At 54.0% G+C, this 18333-nt stretch overlaps 5 protein-coding genes and 1 non-coding gene across 6 annotated transcripts; 4 read left to right on the top strand and 2 right to left on the bottom strand.

The window, feature by feature from the left end:
- Positions 1–40: 40 nt before the first annotated feature.
- BDY24DRAFT_336134 (alpha/beta hydrolase) lies at positions 41–1856 on the top strand (the record flags this gene model as incomplete). Its single annotated transcript, XM_076637223.1, has 5 exons — positions 41–132; positions 376–565; positions 685–738; positions 834–1098; positions 1255–1856. Coding segments are annotated over 5 exons (1203 nt in total), but the record flags the coding sequence as incomplete, so codon positions are not given.
- A 1214-nt stretch (positions 1857–3070) lies between these two features.
- On the bottom strand, positions 3071–5523 carry BDY24DRAFT_153331 (uncharacterized protein). The gene is made up of 5 exons (XM_076636141.1): positions 4521–5523; positions 4272–4426; positions 3721–4180; positions 3466–3632; positions 3071–3348 (listed from the first exon to the last, which is right to left on the bottom strand). Exons 1-5 carry the CDS (start codon positions 5380–5382, stop codon positions 3199–3201), a joined length of 1794 nt encoding a protein of 597 aa, XP_076500144.1. The 5' UTR covers positions 5383–5523; the 3' UTR covers positions 3071–3198.
- Positions 5524–7653: 2130 nt separating this feature from the next.
- On the bottom strand, positions 7654–9324 carry DPM1 (dolichyl-phosphate beta-D-mannosyltransferase; the record flags this gene model as incomplete). The annotated part of the gene is made up of 8 exons (XM_076642666.1): positions 7654–7806; positions 7959–8025; positions 8190–8455; positions 8619–8694; positions 8774–8808; positions 8906–9005; positions 9130–9193; positions 9273–9324. The coding sequence occupies 8 exons, from the start codon at positions 9322–9324 to the stop codon at positions 7654–7656; spliced, it is 813 nt and encodes a 270-aa protein (XP_076500143.1).
- Positions 9325–9543: 219 nt separating this feature from the next.
- ENP1 (snoRNA-binding rRNA-processing protein ENP1) lies at positions 9544–12268 on the top strand (the record flags this gene model as incomplete). The annotated part of the gene is made up of 8 exons (XM_076637216.1): positions 9544–9705; positions 9807–9928; positions 10073–10175; positions 10268–10485; positions 10615–10945; positions 11067–11272; positions 11603–11695; positions 12109–12268. 8 exons carry the CDS (start codon positions 9544–9546, stop codon positions 12266–12268), a joined length of 1395 nt encoding a protein of 464 aa, XP_076500142.1.
- An 859-nt stretch (positions 12269–13127) lies between these two features.
- On the top strand, positions 13128–15030 carry BDY24DRAFT_153149 (nitronate monooxygenase). Its single transcript, XM_076636140.1, has 6 exons — positions 13128–13317; positions 13439–13543; positions 13666–14001; positions 14079–14402; positions 14492–14725; positions 14808–15030. The coding sequence occupies exons 1-6, from the start codon at positions 13284–13286 to the stop codon at positions 14831–14833; spliced, it is 1059 nt and encodes a 352-aa protein (XP_076500141.1). The 5' UTR covers positions 13128–13283; the 3' UTR covers positions 14834–15030.
- A 1946-nt stretch (positions 15031–16976) lies between these two features.
- On the top strand, positions 16977–17062 carry BDY24DRAFT_t10. Its single transcript has one exon. It is a non-coding gene; the product is annotated as a tRNA-Pro (tRNA).
- Positions 17063–18333: the final 1271 nt, after the last annotated feature.

The following is an 18333-nucleotide window of genomic DNA, read 5'->3' as shown; positions in this document are numbered from 1 at the left end:
TCTTCCCTGGCTTCCCTCAGACACGAATCCCAACAAAGGATGGTTCGCTAGAGCTCATTTCTGGCTCACTCTCGCTGGAGGTCTATACGTCGCTTTCGTCGTATCTCTCACCATCCCAGTCGTCCAGAGAAAGTGAGTCCTCCTCCATCGTCTCCCCTCCTCCTCCTCCTCGTCCATCTTGCGTTCGGTGGAAGCGATTGGTCTTCGTCGTTCTTATCTCGAAGAATCTTCTCGAGTCAGTGGGAGGTCCTTTTGAGGGAATGGAGGCTGTCTAGAACTTCGACACTCCGCTCTATCATCGTTCTCTCGAGCTCGAGCTTTGATCGTGCGAGCTGACCATTCCCTCCTCCTCCTCCCTCTCTTCCTCTTCTTCAGCGCCATCTTCATGCACAACATCCGCTACCCTTTCAGCGCAAACTTCAACACTCCAGAACGATACGGACTCGCTCCCTTCAAGGCTAGGAACCTTCATCTCGAGACCTCGGACGGAGAGACTATCGGAGCGTGGCATCTTCTGTCCGTCGACGTTTCCTCTCGACCTCGTTTTCAGCCCTCGCTCGCCGTTGTCTCGTTCGTTCAAGCTGACCTTCCGCTCTCTTTGATTCTCATCACCTCAGCCCTAGCACAACCTACCACTCAGCAGTCGGAGAGGCTTATCCTCCAGTCTCTGCTTTCTCCCAGAAGACCTACGACGCTGCTCTCCTGGATCGACCAACGGTCATCTTCCTTCACGGAAATGTACGTCCTCTTCCATCTTCTCAGCTCTGTCCTCTCTGCCGACTGGATTTCTACCTCTCCGAGCTGATCTCCTTCGCCTCGTCTTCCTGCTCCAGGCCGGAAACCGAGCCATGCCTCTTCGAATCCATCTCATGAGCTCCCTCTCCTCTACGCTCAACGTCAACGTTCTGACCATCGACTACCGGGGCTTCGGAGACTCGACTGGAACTCCTTCTGAGCCTGGACTCATCGCCGATGCTCGTGCTGCTTGGGACTGGGTTCTTGAGAGGAACGGAGGGGATACGAGCAAGATTGCTCTCGTCGGGCAGAGCTTGGGAACGGGCGTTGGAACTGGTTTGGTTGGGCAGTTGGCTGCTGAAGGTGAGTTTGACGACCTTTCTCACTTTTCCGTAGATACTTCTCAGTGTCTACGACGAGGGTTTCGTGCAGAGGGAGAGCTCAGGGCGTACGAGGAAGCGAGCGAACAAAAGCCTCGACTGAACCCACGACGCGTCTTCCCTCCCTCCTCTCCCACAGGCACCCACCCACCCATCCTCGCCCTCCTCTCCCCTTACTCCTCCCTCCCAACCCTCCTCCAAACCTACTCCCTCTTCCGGTCCCTCCCCATCCTCTCTCCCCTCCGAGCGCTCCCGTACGCGCAACACTACCTCACCTCTCCCACCGTGCTCAAAACCCAATTCAACACTCTTCAAACTCTCCTCTCCCTCCCTTCCACCTCCTCCTCAACCAAAGTTATCCTGGTCCACGCAAAAGACGACGGAGAAATCCCTCACCTCCACTCGAATCGCATGTTTGCGGCCTTGCTGGCGCAGGAGTTGGGTCTCGAAGAAACGCCGATGAGAGCGGAAGGGTTGAGCATCGAGGCGATCGAGCAGCATCGACTGGCGCTGGCGGAGAGGGGAAGGCAGGAGGCGAAAGTGGTGAGGGAGCAGAAGGTCGAAGGATGGGGGGTCGTGAAGAGGTTTAGGAAGAAGGACGGAGAGGTCGTTTGGGTTGAGACGGCGAAGGGAGGGCATGATTTCGTCGGAGGGTCGGAGGGAGTAGTTAGTTTGATTGGGAGTGTTTGGGAGGGAGCTGGGAAGGAGGAGAAGAAGGGGTGGAAGGTGTTTGGGGCTTGAACGAAGAAAGGTTGAGGGAGGACGCGTTGAGGATCGAGGCTGTTTGGGTTCTTGCTTTGCTTCGTGTCGCCTTCGCGATGATCTTGCTCTGGCGCTTTGGGCAAGCAAGAAAGGCCCCGTGTGTAGTGGGTGGTGAAGCGTGCATGCAAGAGAGACCCGGTGCAAGAAAAGAACGAAGGAACGAAAGAAAGAAGGACGAGGAGCGAGTGCAAGAGGGAGAGAACGTAAGCCAGTTATGCGAGTGTATGGGAGAAGAGAGAGTAGAGAGAGAGAACATATGCAGGAGATTGAAAGACGTGGAACGAGAGAGAGAGAGACAGCAAAGAAGGGGAAAAGGAACGGAAGACTCAGGGGGTGTCGCAAGCGAAAAGAAAGAAGAGAGAAGCCTAAGGAGTGGAGAAGGTGTGCAAAAAGAGGAACGAAAAACAAGTAGGAGTAGTTGACGTGGGAGGGAAAGAGTACGAGCAAAGAAGCGAAGCTTTTCAATCTAGAGCAACTTGTCGTCGAGCCTCCTCATCTCCCTCCCTCCCCTTCCCCTTCCAGACCTTCTTCCCAACGGGGACTTCTCCGTCCTCAGCTTCCTCCTCCTCCTTCCTCGGAGCGGACGACGACGAAGATTCGGCTTGAGTGCTGGTGAAAGGAGGAGGAGCGGCAGCGGCGGTGGTGGAACTGTGAGACGAGGAAGGAGGGGAGGGGAACGGGAAGAGGTCAGCAGAGGAGACAAGGCGAAGCGAAGACGTAGCTTCGAGGTTTGCTCGGCTCACGCTGATTGAGACAGTTCTTGGAGTCGAAGGTTACGTCGAATACTGAAGCGTCCGAGAGAGAGATATAGATTCAACAAAGATCCGAAGGGAGAACAGTGGTTACTAGAACTCGACGCGACGCGACCTGTACTTACTCTGCTTCACGTACGGCTTGCCGGATGAAGGCCACTGCCGCCGAGATCCTAGAGAAAAGATTCGCTTCTTTGGTGGCGAGTTCCCTATATGGGAATAAAAAAAGGTCAGAGTCAGCCCGGAATGAGAACGAACGCGACGCAAAGGGACGAGGAAAGAGCCGACCTCTTGAGCTCCCATAGATGCTCCATGTCCGTGGCAGCAGATGACGGTCGACCGCTGAGAGTTGACGTCGAGGGAGTCGAGCTGCTAATATTTTAGAGGCGAAGTCAGCTTAAGGGAGAAACCAAAACGACGTGAGAAAAAGAAGAGGGGACGAACTCGAGCTCAGTTCGTCTCTCCTGAACAGCTCGAGAACTATGGAGACGGAGAAAAATCAAGAGGATCAGAACAACGTAGGAGTTCCCTATCTCGACCTTGAGAAGAGGGGGCTGGAAAGCAGAGACTCACTCCTCGTTCATCGTCAAACCCAGACCCAAACCCGAACCCAACGCTCCAAACTCCTCCGACGCTTTGCCCCCGCCGACCGAGATGCAGAGAGTAGCGGCAGGGTGGGAAGGTTGTTTGAGTTGGTTGGCGAACCAGTCGGAGTACTCCTGAAGAACGGAGGAAAAGGCAGGAAGGAAGGAAGAGATGGATCAGCTTCGAGCGATGCAAGGAAAGGTCGTCGAAGAGGTCGTTAAACGAGGAGAAAGAGGACAGAAAGCACTCACATCGACAACGAAGTTCGAGAACGCGGGTTGAAGAGAGGGCACCATCTCCCGGCATCCGTACTTCTCAGTCCCGCCGTTACTGCTGAGCGAGAAGCAGAGGTCGACGTAGGCGATGGAGTTGGGAACGTGTCTCTTCTCGGGACAGCAGTTGGTCTTCTCGAGAGGGTCTATTGGAGAACGGGAGAGTTGTGTGAAGGTCAGTCCAAGAGAAAGTGAAACATGACGAGAAGATAGAAGCGCAAGAGATCAACTCACCTTCCCCAGCGTCGAACATCAGCCTCAACAGCGTCCATCTCCAGCAAACGAACCTCGCCTCCCTCTCCTCCTTCGACTCGGTTCTGAAGTCGACAGGTGATGCGTGCTCGAGATCGTCGTAGAAGGATCGCTCCTCTTCGTTGGTCGAGGAAGCTTCTCCTCCGGTGCTTTGGGCGAGAGGACGAGCGGGTCGAAGAGGAAGAGAGAAGGGCAGAATGAACTCTCGGGTGACCTGAGGAGGCGTATCTTGAGAGATAGGTGTTCTGGCTGCTTTGAAGATGGGTGATGAGGACTCGAGGATGGTCCAGAGAGGAGCGAGAGGAGCGGCGTTGGCGAGCTCGAGGAGGGAGGGAGTCGATGCGAAGGAAGGAGGGTGGAGCGAGAACCACAACAAGCCTGCTGGGAATGGCTGATGGGATAGGTCGTAGCCTTTGTGGTGCATGTCGGATCGGTTCACCTCCTGGTGACAGATAAACAGGCGGGACGGCGTCAGCTTGGAGAGAGAGAGAGGGAGACGGTGGACGACGCGAAAAGAAAGAAAGGTCCCTCACCTCGTAACAAAAATCCCCAACCATCTTTCCGTCCTCGGGGAAGACCCTCTCATCAATCGAGATATCCCCGGACTGCTGACTGTGGAGCAGCTGGCACAAGTCGAAGTACTTGTTCGAGTCGTATTCCATCGAGAAGCGCCTCCTCTCGAGAGGATCTGTCGAGCGGAAACGACGAGGATAGAGTGAGCTCGAGCGTCCTTCGGAAGAGCCGAGGAAAGAAGAAGAGACTTAAAGAGAACATGTACTCACTGCCTTCGACCAAACCAAGTACAAGCGTCCTCAATCGCGTCTTGGTTGCACCGACCATGTCCTCCTCGACGACGACGACGATCTCCGCTCCCAACCCGCTCGACTTCATCTCGACTCCTTCTTGACCCCTTTCTCCTGCTTGAAGCCCACCTGATCCTTCTCCTTCCGTATCTCCGTCGAGTCCTCGAGCTCCGACGACTGAGAGGAGAGGAGTCGCGATGTTGACGAGAGGAGAGGGGGCGAGAGCTTGGACCGGGTTCGAATCGACAACAACGACGGGCTGCTGGATTTCCTTTGCGACGAAAGGAGCTGAGGTGATGCTGGTGGAGGAAGAAGGAGAGACGATCCTGGTCGATGAAGTTGACGAGGTCGAGGTCGAGGTTGCGATGGTCGTCTGAGCCGAAGGAAGAGAGGGAGGAGGTTGGACCTGAGTCGATCCGACGAGCGGGAGGGAGGAACCCTTGCCGTGAGTGGAGAAGGTGGTAGAAGTTTTCGAGACGACGGGAGAGGAGGGGGTGAGGGTGAAGGTAGGGATATCGACCTGAGTAGGAGTAGGGTCGTTGGAGGAGGGAGGACTGGGAAGGGGATCCTCGTGCTGCTTCAGGTCGAGTTGTTGTTTGGTCTTCCCTCCCCCCTCCGCCTTCTCGCCTTCCTCCTTCTTCGACCCTCCTCCCCTTCCTCCTCCTTCTTCTTGGCTCTTGTCTTTGAGGTTGACCTTCGAAGAAGTGGAGAAAGCATCGGTTCTTATATGCTGAGAGGAGGAGGAGGACAGGCGAGTGGAAGCTGGAGCGCTCGAGCTCGAGGTGGGCGAGTTCGAGTCCGATGGGATCTTGGGAGGGAGGTCCGACGACTGATAGGACATGATTGTTGCTGACCGATTCCTGGGTATCGAGGAGAGGTTCGCTGGAGGTCTAAGGGAGGGAGGGAGGAAGGAGGAAAGAGGGAAGGAGAGAGGCGGAGACGAGGAGGGATCGATCGAGAGGGATAGGTCGACTTGTTTGCGAGAGGATGGGTTCCTTTGTTGAAGGATGATGTTGTCGAGGAGGAGAGCGAGAAAAAGTCAGGATCAGCTCATCGTGTGAAGCGGGCACTCGAGACGAGAAGACTGAGACAGCTGAGGACTGACTTACGACGACCAGTCCAGTGGCGAGACCCACTTCTCTCTCTTCAGTCGACCCTCCTCCAAAGAGACGTTGACGTCGACCGACGATAGCCAATCTCATCCGAGGTGAAGAGTTCGATTGAGATAGCGGACATGGATGGAGGCTTTGATATAGAGGGACCGAGAGCTAAAGGAGGAGCACGAAGGAGAGACGGGAGGAGAACGACGCGTCAAAGTCAGCGATCTGTTTCAAGTATGGTGTATTCAGAGACCTTGAGCTGGTGAGGATCGAGACTCACAAGTCGAGAAGCCTACGATAGCCATCGTGCTCTACTCCGTAGGGTCATGGTTTGGTAGCTTTCGAAACGAGCGTCGACGAAGACAAAGACGAGGGAGAACGGATCTGGAAGAGCGAAGAGCAGTAGACAAGATATCAGCTTGGGAAGATGCTGTCAAAGGTCCTCAGTAGGTAGGAAGAAAGCTCACCTCACAACCAAAACTCTGGATCTCTCCTCACGGTCAAAAAGCTACAAATTCTGCTTCGAAGCGGCGACGACCTGAACGATCCTTGCCGAGGACGAGTGGGAAGGGAACATCTGGCGGAGCTGTATCTATGAGAAGAGTGGGGTGATAGTTATCAGCTCATGCGTGAACTGAGAGAACCCGCAACAGTTTTCGAAAGAAGAAGGACAAAGTGGACTTGACCTGAACGAGCCAACCTTCCTCCTTCGCCGTCCGACGAAGGCAGAGCTCCAGACCAAGAGAGCGGAGTCAACGGGTCGTAGTATACGACTGTCAGCTTAAGAACCTTCTAAGAGTGAAACAGAAGGGTAGAGATAGACTGCAAGCGACGAGGTCAGCCCCGTTGTCCGTCTGCCTTCGAAGAGGGCGCAAGGAGATGAGATTGGGCAGAGTCGAAGAGATCTGTAGGAGCGAATGCGAAGTTGGGTCAGCGAAGAAATTTACTCATCATACGGAGACGTATGTAACGTGGACAGCTAACCAGCTTTGAGGTCAATTAAGCTCAGCATACCGACGGTCTGAAACCTAAACGGGAGGGGGAGGAGAAGGGAGGGAGGGAGGGAGGGGGTGAGCTCGCACTTTCTCGTCCTCAAGCTGATCCTCTTTTAGGAAACGGAATCAAAACTCACCTAGTACTTTCAAGAAGGAACCTTCCAGATAATCGATGCTGAAGACCTAGAGGACGGAGGAAAGGGACTGGGTGGAAAACGAGACGATAAGGAGGAAGAAGAAAAGGAAAGGTCAGCTCGGACATCTTCCTTCCTTCCTTTCCTTCTTCTTCGATTCCTCGAGAGAGAGCTCCCAAAGGGGAGAACGAAACCCCTGGGTCTTGAAGGGGTGCTGAAGAATGTGAAGCAAGCCTTCGAAACCTGCGAGGGAAGACGACGACGAGAAGGAAGGAAGCAAGGTCAGTTCACTTCCTTCGCCATCTCCCTCCATCTCCTTCTTCCCTCCTTCCTCTCGTTCACCGGTATCCTCGTCCTAAACTCACTCTGGAAGGACTCCGTTTTGTATCTGAGTTTACATGCACCTGCTTGAAAGATCCTTTTCAGGATCGATGATGGCTGGGAAGGAGTCGGCCCTTCTGCTTTTTGGAGTCGACCGCTCGATTTCGTCGTCAAGTGAGCGTTGCTAAGGCTAGATAAGGAAGATCGCGCAGATTTACGGAAGGAGTCACTTCTGCATGGCCTCTCGTTCTAGCTGAACGAAAATCTGCTTCTGAATATCTCGACGAGAGGGTGGCAGAGAAAAGAGGGAGACGCTCGTGCGAGGTCGACTCGCGCTCGTCGCTGCCTTCTTCCTTTGCCCACCCCTCCTCTCCTCTCTTCGACAGAAGACTTTTCAACCCCCCATCTCAGCTCAGCTCGGGAGCTCAGCCAAGTCCTCTTCTCGACGAATCTTTCTATGCGTGCTCGTTCTCGTTCCCACCGCCTTCCGAACCCCTTCTCCCCAACACCCTAAACTTCAAGAGAAGATCGTAACTCATCCATCTCATCTCATCCCCTAAACCTAAACCGCAACAAACAGCGCCCAAACCCCCTTCGCATACCCGACGATCTCATCCGCTCCGAGCTTGGACTCTCCAAAGATTCGATCCACAAAGGTGATGGGGACCTCTCCGATCTTGTACCCCAGCGCTCGAGCTCGGACGATCATTTCCATCTGTTGTAGAACGAGGGAGGTTAGAGTGGGAGTTCGTTGGGGTGAGGTGGGCGTGGGGGGAGGAAGGGAGGAAAGGGAGGAGAGGAGGGGGAGGGAGAGTGAGCGACGCGTCGAGAGGAGAGAGAAAGAGAGAAGAGGAAGGAAGGACGAACCTGGAACACGTATCCTTTCGATTTGTTCGCGGCCATGAGTTCTCGGAGGACGGGTAGCTTGTACAGCCTGCGGAAAAGGAGGGAAGCGAAAGCGAGACGCGAAGGGAAAGAGGTCAGTCTCTTTCGTCCAGCGTCTCCTTCACGCCTCCTCCTTTCCAGGCTAGCCATCCTTCCAACTCAAACCCAACCTTCGCCTCGACCTCTTCTTCTTCTCCTCTTCGCTCAACTGACCTAAAACTCCCCGTCAAATCCGTCACGCCAGGTCTCAACACCGTATCGGCCAAGAAGTTGGCTCCTCGAGACACCAGCTTCCTCTTCAGATCCCAACCGTACACTCCTCCGGGTCCCAATCCGGGGTAGGCACTCCCTGTGAGTTGGCGAGAAGAGGAGGAGGATGGAGGGGAGGAAGGGGTAGGGTGGGAGGAGTATCGAGTTCCGGTGACGATGTCGAGCGAGTGCAGAGCTTGAAGTTTGATGAATTCTGGGATGAATTTCGGCTGGGGAGAAATGGTATGGTGGTGGTTGGTGGCAAGGGATTGGGAAGGACAGAGAAGAGGAAGGGACGGAGGGAGAGAGGGAGGGAGACGAGGAGGTGCGTGAGCTTTCGGGTTCGTTTCGGATTCGAGTAGAGGCCAGGAGGCATGGAAAGAAGGAACGAACGTGATGCGAGAAGTCTGCGTCCATGATGATTGCAAAATTTCCGGTGCAAAAGTTCATTCCGTGGACGTAGGCAGTTCTGGAGGGACGGAAGGGGGTGAGCTCGAGCGGTTTGAACCTCGTCGAAACAAGAGCAGCAGAGCAAAGAATGAACGAACCCTAGACCGAGTTTCCCTGCTCTTGGTTTCAGAATCTGTTTTAAAACAGCACAAAGAGGCGACGGAGGTGGGTGAGCTCGGACTCGAAGAAAGGAGGAGGAGGAGGAGATGGAGAGGGTGAAGGGAGCTCACGATCCTGTCCTCTCCGTAGACGCCTGCCAGTTCTCTGGCAATATCCTGGGTTCCATCTGGAGAAGCGTCATCCACGATGATGATTTCGAAATCCAGAGAACTTTTGCAAGGGAGGAAGAGGACGAGCGAGCAGACAGAGCAAACGGGGAAGGAGATGTGAGCTCAACACGTCCGCTGGCTTCCTTCCTCGTCCCTTTGCTTCCTTCGGTCCTGGAAGGACTTACTTTTCTTCGAACACTCTGACCAGCAGCCAGATGATGACAGGCAGGTTCTTGCGTTCGTTGTAAGCTGCGAAAGAGGAGGAAAGGGTGAGCTCGACGAAAGAGAAGGGAATGGGAGCTGGAGCGGAAAGGAAAGCTCGACCCACTTGGGATGATGACTGAGTACTTGTTTCCGGTTCCGACAGGGGTCTGAGGCATATCGATGACTGAATGAGAAGAACCAGAGTTCATAAAAACGTAAGGGAGAAGAAGAGGAGGATGGGTGTTTGGGGAGTGCTGCTGCGACGGTGCCCTCCTCCTCTCTCTCCTCCTCCTCCTTCAGAGCTCGAAGTTCTTTCGAGCTTCCCTCCCAACGACGACGACCCTCCCCTCCCTTCCTTCTTCTTCTCTCCTCCTTTCCTATCCACCATTCCCACCATGCCTCGAGTCGTCAAGAAGCAGCAGGCCGAGGTTCGACACGATCCCCTCTACAAGGAGCTCGCAGAGGACGACCTCGTCCAGAAGTTTGGAAGAGTTTCAAAGCCTGGCAAGAGAGTCAAATCGAGTACAAAGAAGAACGAGGAGGGAGGAAAGGAGGAGGTCAGTCACATTCTCATATATCTCTACTTGCTCAGCTCGTCAGAGTCATCTTGGAAGTGAACGGGAAAATCTGACCTTCTCTCTCTCTCTCCTTTCCCCAGGGAGCTCCTGACGCCAAAATGTCGAGGAAGATTCTTGAGCTCGCTCGAGAACAGCAGGACGAGATGGATCAGCTGTTGGATGAGGATGCGGCGATCCCAGCAGAGACTGAGGAGGATGAAGGGTGAGTACTTCTTGTTTCTCTTGCGTTCTCATGGAGGGAAGGGAAGGAGAGAGAGAGGGGGAGGGAGGGAAGAAATGAGCTTCGAGCTCAAAACTTGAAAGCTCACCTGTCGTCCCTCCTTCTTCCTCCCCTTCCTTCCTACAGAGAGCTCAAGTTCCGATCACGTAACGGAGAGGACGACGACGAGGATGAGGACGAGGACGAGGATTACGGGTCTGGTGAGGAGGAGGAGGAGTACGAGGAGCTGGTGAGTCCTCAATCCCTCTCGCTCCAGCCCTTCGTTCGGCACCACGAACTCTCTCACCTTTCTGACCCTCGTTCTCGCTTCTTGCTTCACAGGAAATCGACCCAGAAGATCACGCAACACTAGCAGCCTTCATGGGAACTTCCTCTCGTCCAGCAGGTCAAACTCTCGCCGATGTGATTCTCGCCAAACTCGAGGAGGGAGCGGACGAGGAGGCGGATGCGGGAGGGAAGGGTGTGAGGTTCGAGAGCGTAGGAGACGGTCGAGATCCTGCTGCTGGACTGCCAGAGAAGGTTGTTATCGCTTACACCAAGTGAGTAGACTCGTTCGGTTCGATTCGAGGGGAAGGAAGCGTCGACGTCGCGTTCCGTTCCCTCCAGTTTCGTAACCACCCTTCACGTTACTGACCGCGTTCTCTGTCTTCGTCCCTCCCCCTTTCTAGGATCGGAGAACTCCTCTCACGCTACCGATCCGGCCCCCTTCCCAAACCCTTCAAACTCCTCCCTTCTCTCCCTCAATGGGCTCGTCTCCTCGCCCTCACCTCCCCAGCAGACTGGACTCCTCACGCTACCTTCGCCGCTACCAAGATCTTCGTCTCGAATCTCAAGCCCAAACAGGCTACCGTCTTTCTTCGGGGAATCCTGCTCGAGAGGGTGCGAGACGACATGAGCGAGAACGGAGGAAAGCTCAACTACCAGCTGTACGAGGCTTTGAAGAAGGCGCTGTATAAGCCGGCTGCTTTCTTCAAGGGTATCTTGTTCCCTCTTTGTGATGTGAGTAGGCGTTCCCCGTTGATTCTGCCTTTTACGGCTCGTTGTGAGCGGACGAGGAGCTTCGACGCGTCTCGGAGTTTTCAGAGCTGACCTTCCTCGATTTTCTTCCCTCACCTACCAGTCCGCCTGCACCCTCAAGGAAGCCGCCATCCTCTCCTCCGTCCTTTCCAAATCCTCCGTCCCCATGGTTCACTCCGGAGCCGCCATCGCTCATCTCGCTCAGATGGACTACACCGGTCCCAACTCGCTCTTCATTCGTGTGCTGCTCGACAAAAAGTACGCTCTGCCTTACAAGGTCGTCGACGCCTTGGTTTTCCATTTCATTCGGTGAGTCTTCGAGATCCTCTCTTTTCGTCCTTCGTTTCGTTCGAGGTCTGCGTTCGTTCGTTCGACGCGTCCTCCTCTCCCTTCGTTTCCTTTGCGTGATGTTTTCGACTCGCTTTACCTCTCTTAATTTTGCATGTCTCTTCTTCGGGAGAGATCTGCTTGAGGATATCAACTTAGTCTATATTTCTTCTGATCCCTTTCTCTCTTGCACTCCTTCACTCTCGTTTCGTCCCTCTCGCTTTTGAACACGTTTACTGACTCTCTTCCTTCCCTCTTTCTTCTTCCCTCTCCCCTTCGCCCACCTCATCGATCAACCTCCCTCAACGACAGTCTCGCCAACGACAAGCGAGGATCCGGAATCAAGGGAGAGGAGAACATGCTCCCCGTCCTTTGGCACCAGTCGCTGTTGGTTTTCGTTCAGAGGTTCGTTCCATTTCTCCTCCTTCCTGCCTTCCCTTCCCTATCCATCCACACACCCACTTCCTTTCCTTCGACTCCCATCGGTTCCATCCTCGCCCGACGTTCCTTTGCATGATGTTTCCGACTCGCTTTACCTCTCTTAAACTCGCATGTCTCTTCCCTTTCGAGGGAAGATCTGCTTGAGGATATCAATCTTAGTCTATATTTCTTCTGATCCGCAACCACCCCCCACCCCGCTTTCCTACCTCTCGCCCGCTCTCTCTTCGCATCGTCCCTTGTCCTTTCGTCTCGACGCGTCGTCGTCTTCACCTTTGCTGACTCTTCCCTCCCTTCCTTCTTCTCCCTTTTCTTCCCTCCTCCCTCCACCCGCCACTCCCTTCACTATAAACTCGATCTGCCCTCGCCCGCCGCAACAGGTACTCCTCCGATCTGACCCCCGACCAGAAGGACTCCCTCCTCGACGTGATCCGAGTGAGACCTCACGCTCAGATCTCCCCCGAGATTCGAAGGGAGTTGGTCAGCTCGGTCGTCAGGGGAGAGCCTAGGGAGGGAGAGGATATGGAGATGGAGGAGTAGAGCTATCTGCATTCTTGCTTGCTGCTTTTTTTGGCGTCCCCGTGCCCTGCTTCGTTTTGCTTTTCATTTGCTTTGCCTTCGCCCTCATTTTGTGCCTTTTGGGCTTTTGGGTGGGTAGGCGAGAGGTTGTCGAGAAGGAGATAGACTAGAGACGAGTGGGTTGATCTATCATCATGGGATCGAGTTCACGTAATCAACGGAGAAGGGGGGAGAGCGAAAGAGAGAGAAGACGCAGGAGGACGCGTCGTCTCGGTTCGTCTGCTTCTTCCTCCTACACAGACGGTGTCCACGAGCATCGAGAACTACACCTTGAGTTGAGAGCTCGTCTTCGACAGCTCAACAAGAGGTAGGCAACCTCTCGGGAGGAGAACGAGCTTCAGTTCCTGCGCGGTTTGCTCACAGGAGAAGAAAAGCGGAGAGTAAAATTCCAGATCCTGGATGAAAAATCTGACTAAGTGGACATCAAAGAATAACAGAGAGAGTTAAAGAGAAAGATCTAGCAAGCGACTCGTCGCGTCGACGCAGCTCGCTCAATGTCCTCCACTTTCAACGAGGCGAGCAGACGATGGAAAGGTCAGCTCATCTCCCTCGAACGACCCAAGCTCAACACCTCTTCCAAACTCTAACCCTAAATGTGCGACATAGGTGGAAGATCTGGAGGGACAGCGAGGAAGGGGAGAAGAGGTGGAGTCGTGGGTGGGAGGGCACTGACAGGAGAGTTGAGCTGCGTTCGTCGGTTCGAAGTTCGGAGCGAATCAAGCGGACGTCGTTTTTTTTTCCTCGTTACGCCTTCTCCTTAGGTGCAGCTATGAGAACAAGTTTTCTGAGGAGGGAGAGCCAGCTCCAAATTTCGTCGTGAAGGAGGGAGAGGCGTTTTTGGGAGGAAGAGGTGAGCTCGACGAGCTCACGACTCCTTCCCTCCCTCCTTCCACCATCTCCTCCTCCCCTGTCTTCTCAGCCAATCAACTTTCTACGTGGGAGGGACCAAGCCTCAGATCTTTTCACCTATCTCAGAATGCCAAATCTCACCTCCCTAACCTCCAGATACGGTGGGTCGAAGCTCAACCGAGTTCTCCCGTCGAACATCACCTCCTCCTCGCTCCCTCCTAGCTGACTGTTCGCTTCCCTTCAAATTCTTGCTCGCTTCTTCCTTTCGATCTCACTTCTCAGGCCTCTCAGTACCTCTGGTTCTTCCTCCCATGCTGGGAGCCTCGGGCGGCAAGTTGGCTGGCGCTGTTTCTCGAGCTGGAGGACTCGGATTCGTTGCCTGGTCTCGTACGTCCATGTCCCCTCCCTCCCTCCCTCGCCCTCCTCTCTCTCTCTCTCTGACTCGAACCACGAGTGAATATTGACCTATATATCCTTTCGCTTTGACTCTCGCTCGAATCGTGTCTCAGCTGGACCAGCCGCTGCTCTCTCGTCGGAACTCGCCCTCGCAAGGCAGATCGCCGGCCCTTCAGCTTCCCTCGGAGTCGGTGTTCAGCTGTGGCAGCTCGACGCGAGAGGTCAAGAAGGGCTCGACGTGTTCTCTACGATCGCAGCTGCAACCGACGTGCGATCGCTCTGGCTGTTCGCGGGAGACTGGAAGCGATGGGTCGAGAAGTTGAGAGGACTGGAGCGTCAGGCTGGTTTGGGAGAGGCAGCTGCGAAGGATATCTGGCTGCAGGTCGGATCTGTAGCGGAGGCGAAGGAGGCATTGGAGAGTAAGCTGATAGATGTGTTGGTTGTTCAAGGTGACTGCTGCTTCCTTCGTCCCCGAAATTCGAATCCTTCTGACGTTCCTTCCCCTGCCGTGCTCACTCTCTCACAGGCTCAGAAGCAGGTGGACACGGACTCATCGCCTCAACCCCTCTCAACTCCCTCCTTTCTCAAATAATCTCCCTCAATCGCTCCTCCTCCTCTCCCATTCCCATCGTCGCAGCGGGAGGGTTGATGAACGGCTTCGATCTCGCCCACGTTCTCTCCCTCGGAGCAGCCGGAGGAGCGATGGGAACTCGGTTCCTGATGACGACACAGTCGAAGTTTCCTCTAGCCAAGAAGAGCATGGTCGCGAACGCAAGGGAGGGACGGGAAGGCCACAACGCGACGGAAAGAAGTGTTGCCTGGGATCGACTCGCCGGTGCTCAATGGCCTCGTTCGTACTCAAACCTTCTTCCTTCCCTCAATATCAAACCTGATCGCTGACTCTCGCATCTTCGCGTTTCTCCTCTTGCCTTTGAACAGAGGAATACGACGGCAGAGCTCTCGTCAATCGTTCTCCATCCCTTTACGCCGCTTTGACTCACAAGAACGACGACTTCGACGAACTCAAGAGGGATTACGCTCAAGCCGTGGCCGAGGAAGACTACTCCTTTGTCTCTGTGTACGCTGGGGTTGGAGCAGGGTTGATAAGGAAGGAGGAGAACGCGGAGTACGTTGTGAGGGAGGTGCAGCAGCAGTTGGAGAGTTCTCTTGCCGGTTCGTTTCAGCTTCCCTTCTCTCGCTCTTTCCCACCCTCTTGGTCCCGCTGACTCCTTTTCCCCTTTTATTTCCTTTCCAGCTAGTAGCTACTCGGACCGACGTTGACTTGATGCACGGGCTCATCTGCTTTTCGGCTCGAGAGAGAGAGCGTATGTAGAATCTGAATGCGACGCAGCGGTTGATTTCGTGCGAAGTGCTATGAATTCATGCAAGGCTTTTCAAGATGACCGAGCAGCGTTCTCCCAAACTATGTCTTGTGCTGAAAGTTGATCCGGAGCGCTCTGAGGTCACAACAACTTCTGTGCAATATGTGAGAGGGCTGAAACGAAGTCACGACGCGTCGCTGAGAGTGGAATCCCAAATCCTGGTTGGAAGACCCGAGAAACTGTCATCATATAAGACCCCGGCGTGGTTGAGAGATTCATGGATACAACTAGCAGAGTGCTACGAGAAACGGCTGCGAAAGAGAGACCGAAAGAAACGAAACGAGACGAGACGAGGCGAGAAGAGAGAGAAACGAAACAACAAAAAGACACGGACGAAGCGAAGCGAAAGAAGAATTTATGCAAGAGAAAACAACTACAACACTACCTCCTACTCCTACTCCCTCAGACCTCTCTCACTCATCCTCCTCCCTCGTCTCGTTCCCTTTCGAAGATCCGACGAGACCCGTCTCCTTCTACTACGACGAACGAGGCAGCTTCGCCTTCGAGGTGGTAGCAGCTGGATGAGTAAGAAAGAGGTAAAGAGAGGCGGTAGAGTCAGCTTCAAGTTGAGAGTCGAGGCAGAGAGTGAAAGAAGGAAGAGACGAAAAAGGCTTCCGGATTGATGTTGTTCTTCGTCGAGGGTCCCTGTCCGTCCAAGGAACCGAGAGGAAGGTTGAAAGAGAGCGCGGTCTTCATCTGCTTCTTGAGAGGAGGGGGAGATTCTGTTGAAGAGTCTGTTGAAGGAAGGAGAAGAACGATTCAGTCATCAGAGTCTCGTCGCGTCTCGGGTCGAGAAGAAATCGAGCTCACCCTCGTCCTTGTCCGTCTCCTCCTCCTGTCTCTTCCTTCCCTTGTGAGAGGATAGAAGTGTTGAGTGGAGGGAAAGGAGAGAGAGGAAGAAGGGGAGCGAGAAGAAAGAGTCCGTTTCTTGGGGGGTGGTGGGTGTTGAGTGGTGAAAAGAACGGAGGGGAAGGGAGCGAGGTCAAAAACGGACGACCCGTTCCCAGCCCTACTTCTTTCTCTTACGCTTGGTTGAACTAGAATTTTCACACATTCAAAGTTGCCTTTCCTTCTCTTCGACAAACCTTCATCTTTTCGCTCGTTGAGAGAGCCAAGAAAATGAGATACAATAACCCAAAGGCAAACTAATCTCGGAGGTCGGTTGTTTTCTGAACCGGGATTTGACCTCCGATGTCAACTCCTCCCATCCAAATCAACCTCGAAACTCGACATTCTGCTACCATGTACCCACCTGAGGACTCGATTCTCGTTCCTTGTGAGCATCTTTTTAAACATTTCTAGGAAAGAAGAAGGAAAGGAAAAGGAGAGAAAGACACTAAAGCTCAACGCATCTCTCCCTCCTCCCTTTGCCTCCCTCCCTCTTTACCTCCCACCAAGGCCCCCCAACTTCATTTTCAGCACCCAGAACATCAACCCAGACCATTCTCTCTCCACCTCTCATCCTCCCACCGATCCCTCTTCTGCCTACGCTCTCTCGACGCAACCTCCCAACCTCGCTCTGAAAGCGAAGAGCACCCGACTCAGGGTAGCGGAAAGGCCGCGGTTGGTCTATGGGATGCTGGAAGGAATGGGCCTTGGCGAGTTGACAGTGGGGGAAGAGAGGGAGAAGAGAGCTGACCTGGGCGTGCTTTTGAAGCACTGAACAAGTTCTGTGACGCGTCGATTGACCGATGGGGATGGTAGGAAGGAGAGGTTCGAAGCGGCGAGATGAAGGAGGAAGGAAGGAGCTCGCGTCAGTCTTTTGATGGTGCTAAGCCAGAACACCGCACCAAACAACAATGGTGAACTCAACAGGTGATTGAAAAAGGGTCTGAGTACTTCAGAAAGGATGAATTGGTTGGAGAGGGGGGAAGAAGAAAGAAGGCGAGGTGGTGGTCGGTGGGGAGAAAGGATCAGAACGTGAGCGCTTGAACTTTTATCACTAAACCTGAATGCGAACCGGAAAGATTTGGTGGAGTCGGGACATGGATGGCGAGATCATGATTGGAAGTGTCGGACTGACGGACATGAAATAATTAAACGCATGGTTGGTGTAGTGGTATCACGCAATGTTAGGGTATTCCAACTTACTTCATTGAGGTCCTCGGTTCAATCCCGGGATCGTGCCGTCTTTTTTGCCACTCGCGGCGGCGTGGACGCGTCGCCCCTTAGTCGTCCTTCTTGTGACCCCTCCCTCATCTCCTTCCCGACTCAACTTTGTCCAGCAAGGGACGAGGAGTGGGCGATAATGGGCGGAGGAGAGGCGAGGAGGAGTGGGGGGACTGTCGACTATCCCAACACTTTCGGTACGATCTGAGGTCGGAAGCTAGAAGCATGGTATTCTCGTAGAGTTTTCAAGCTGAGTGTAGTGGTCAAAGTCATGGATTGAGGTTAAAGCGAGAGCGAGAGCGAACGAAAGCTACAATGAAGAAAGGAAGAGACTCCAACCCTCCCGTCACAGGGCACTTTCCTCTCACTCCGCAACCGCTTCTTCCCCAAGCTGCAGAATTCGAAAACGTCTTCTAATTGTTTGCCTGCCTGAGCTCAGATCACAACTCCCTGATCCTCTACAGTATTACAGCACACGAATGATCCGTCCCAACCCAAACCCCAGCCAGCTTCAGTTCCGTCTCACCTCGTCTCCTTTTCTTTTGGTACGGTACTTTCCCTCCTAGATGAGTCCTGCCCCCTCTTGAGCGAGAAGGCGATAAAATACGGACTGAGCTCAAGAAGGGAGCGGCGCGCGTCGTCTGGGGTTGATCTCCCTCCCCGCGCGTACTCACAGGCCGTCGCTCCGATTCACTTCCGATCCTCTGGCGCTCCAAGATCTCATGCTTAACTCTCCTTCTATAAGCTCTCTTTGTGAAGGAGGACAAGGTGACTGTGTCAGAGAAGAAGGGCGAAAGACGCGTTGTGCAGGTGTTGATTGAGCGTGTGGCAATGACGGTGAGGTTCGGTTTGGAAGCGTTGTCTCCTCCTCCGCGCGGGCAGAATTATTGGGTATTACAACTAGAGGGGGATCGAGAGGTGGCTGGGAAGTTCCGGCGAGGGCAGGTCAAACACCGAGGGCGAATGGCACAACAACGGTGATGTCTGTTGAGGACGGAGAAAGTGGTCGATTGAGGCATTTGTGAGACTTAGAGATGAATGGGTACAATAAGAAAGTTTGCCGAGAATACGAGAACATGAAAGCAAGAGTCTCAAGAAGGGAAGCGAGAAGAGAGTCTGGAAGAGCAAAGGGAATGAAGACAAGAAGCGACTTGCTTGAGACTGTTCTGGCTCAAGGGTGAATGCTTAACGCTACTAAGAACTCCCTTTCATAGCAGATATCTCAATTTTGTGGACGATTCTAGCAAGAAGGGTGAAACAAGAGCGCAAGAAAGGAAGTTTGAAACGAAG

Source organism: Mrakia frigida, assembly GCF_051309035.1.
Source record: "Mrakia frigida strain ATCC 22029 unplaced genomic scaffold BDY24scaffold_3, whole genome shotgun sequence".
NCBI classification, from domain to species: Eukaryota; Fungi; Basidiomycota; class Tremellomycetes; order Cystofilobasidiales; family Mrakiaceae; genus Mrakia; species Mrakia frigida.
The sequence above is the reverse complement of the archived record's forward strand: the minus strand, read 5'-3'. Positions and strand labels throughout refer to the sequence as shown.

Bases quoted from the DNA above. Each gene is read 5' to 3' on its own strand.
- BDY24DRAFT_153331 (XM_076636141.1), bottom strand. From the start codon at position 5,382: ATGTCCTATCAGTCGTCGGACCTCCCTCCCAAGATCCCATCGGACTCG. The intron at 4,427-4,520 runs GTGAGTACATGT...TCCGCTCGACAG, and splicing joins ACTTGGTTTGGTCGAAGGCA to ATCCTCTCGAGAGGAGGCGC. The intron at 3,349-3,465 runs GTGAGTGCTTTC...TCCGTTCTTCAG, and splicing joins TCTCGAACTTCGTTGTCGAT to GAGTACTCCGACTGGTTCGC.
- BDY24DRAFT_153149 (XM_076636140.1), top strand. From the start codon at position 13,284: ATGCCAAATCTCACCTCCCTAACCTCCAGATACG. The intron at 13,318-13,438 runs GTGGGTCGAAGC...CTCACTTCTCAG, and splicing joins CTCCCTAACCTCCAGATACG to GCCTCTCAGTACCTCTGGTT. The intron at 14,726-14,807 runs GTTCGTTTCAGC...TTTCCTTTCCAG, and splicing joins GTTGGAGAGTTCTCTTGCCG to CTAGTAGCTACTCGGACCGA.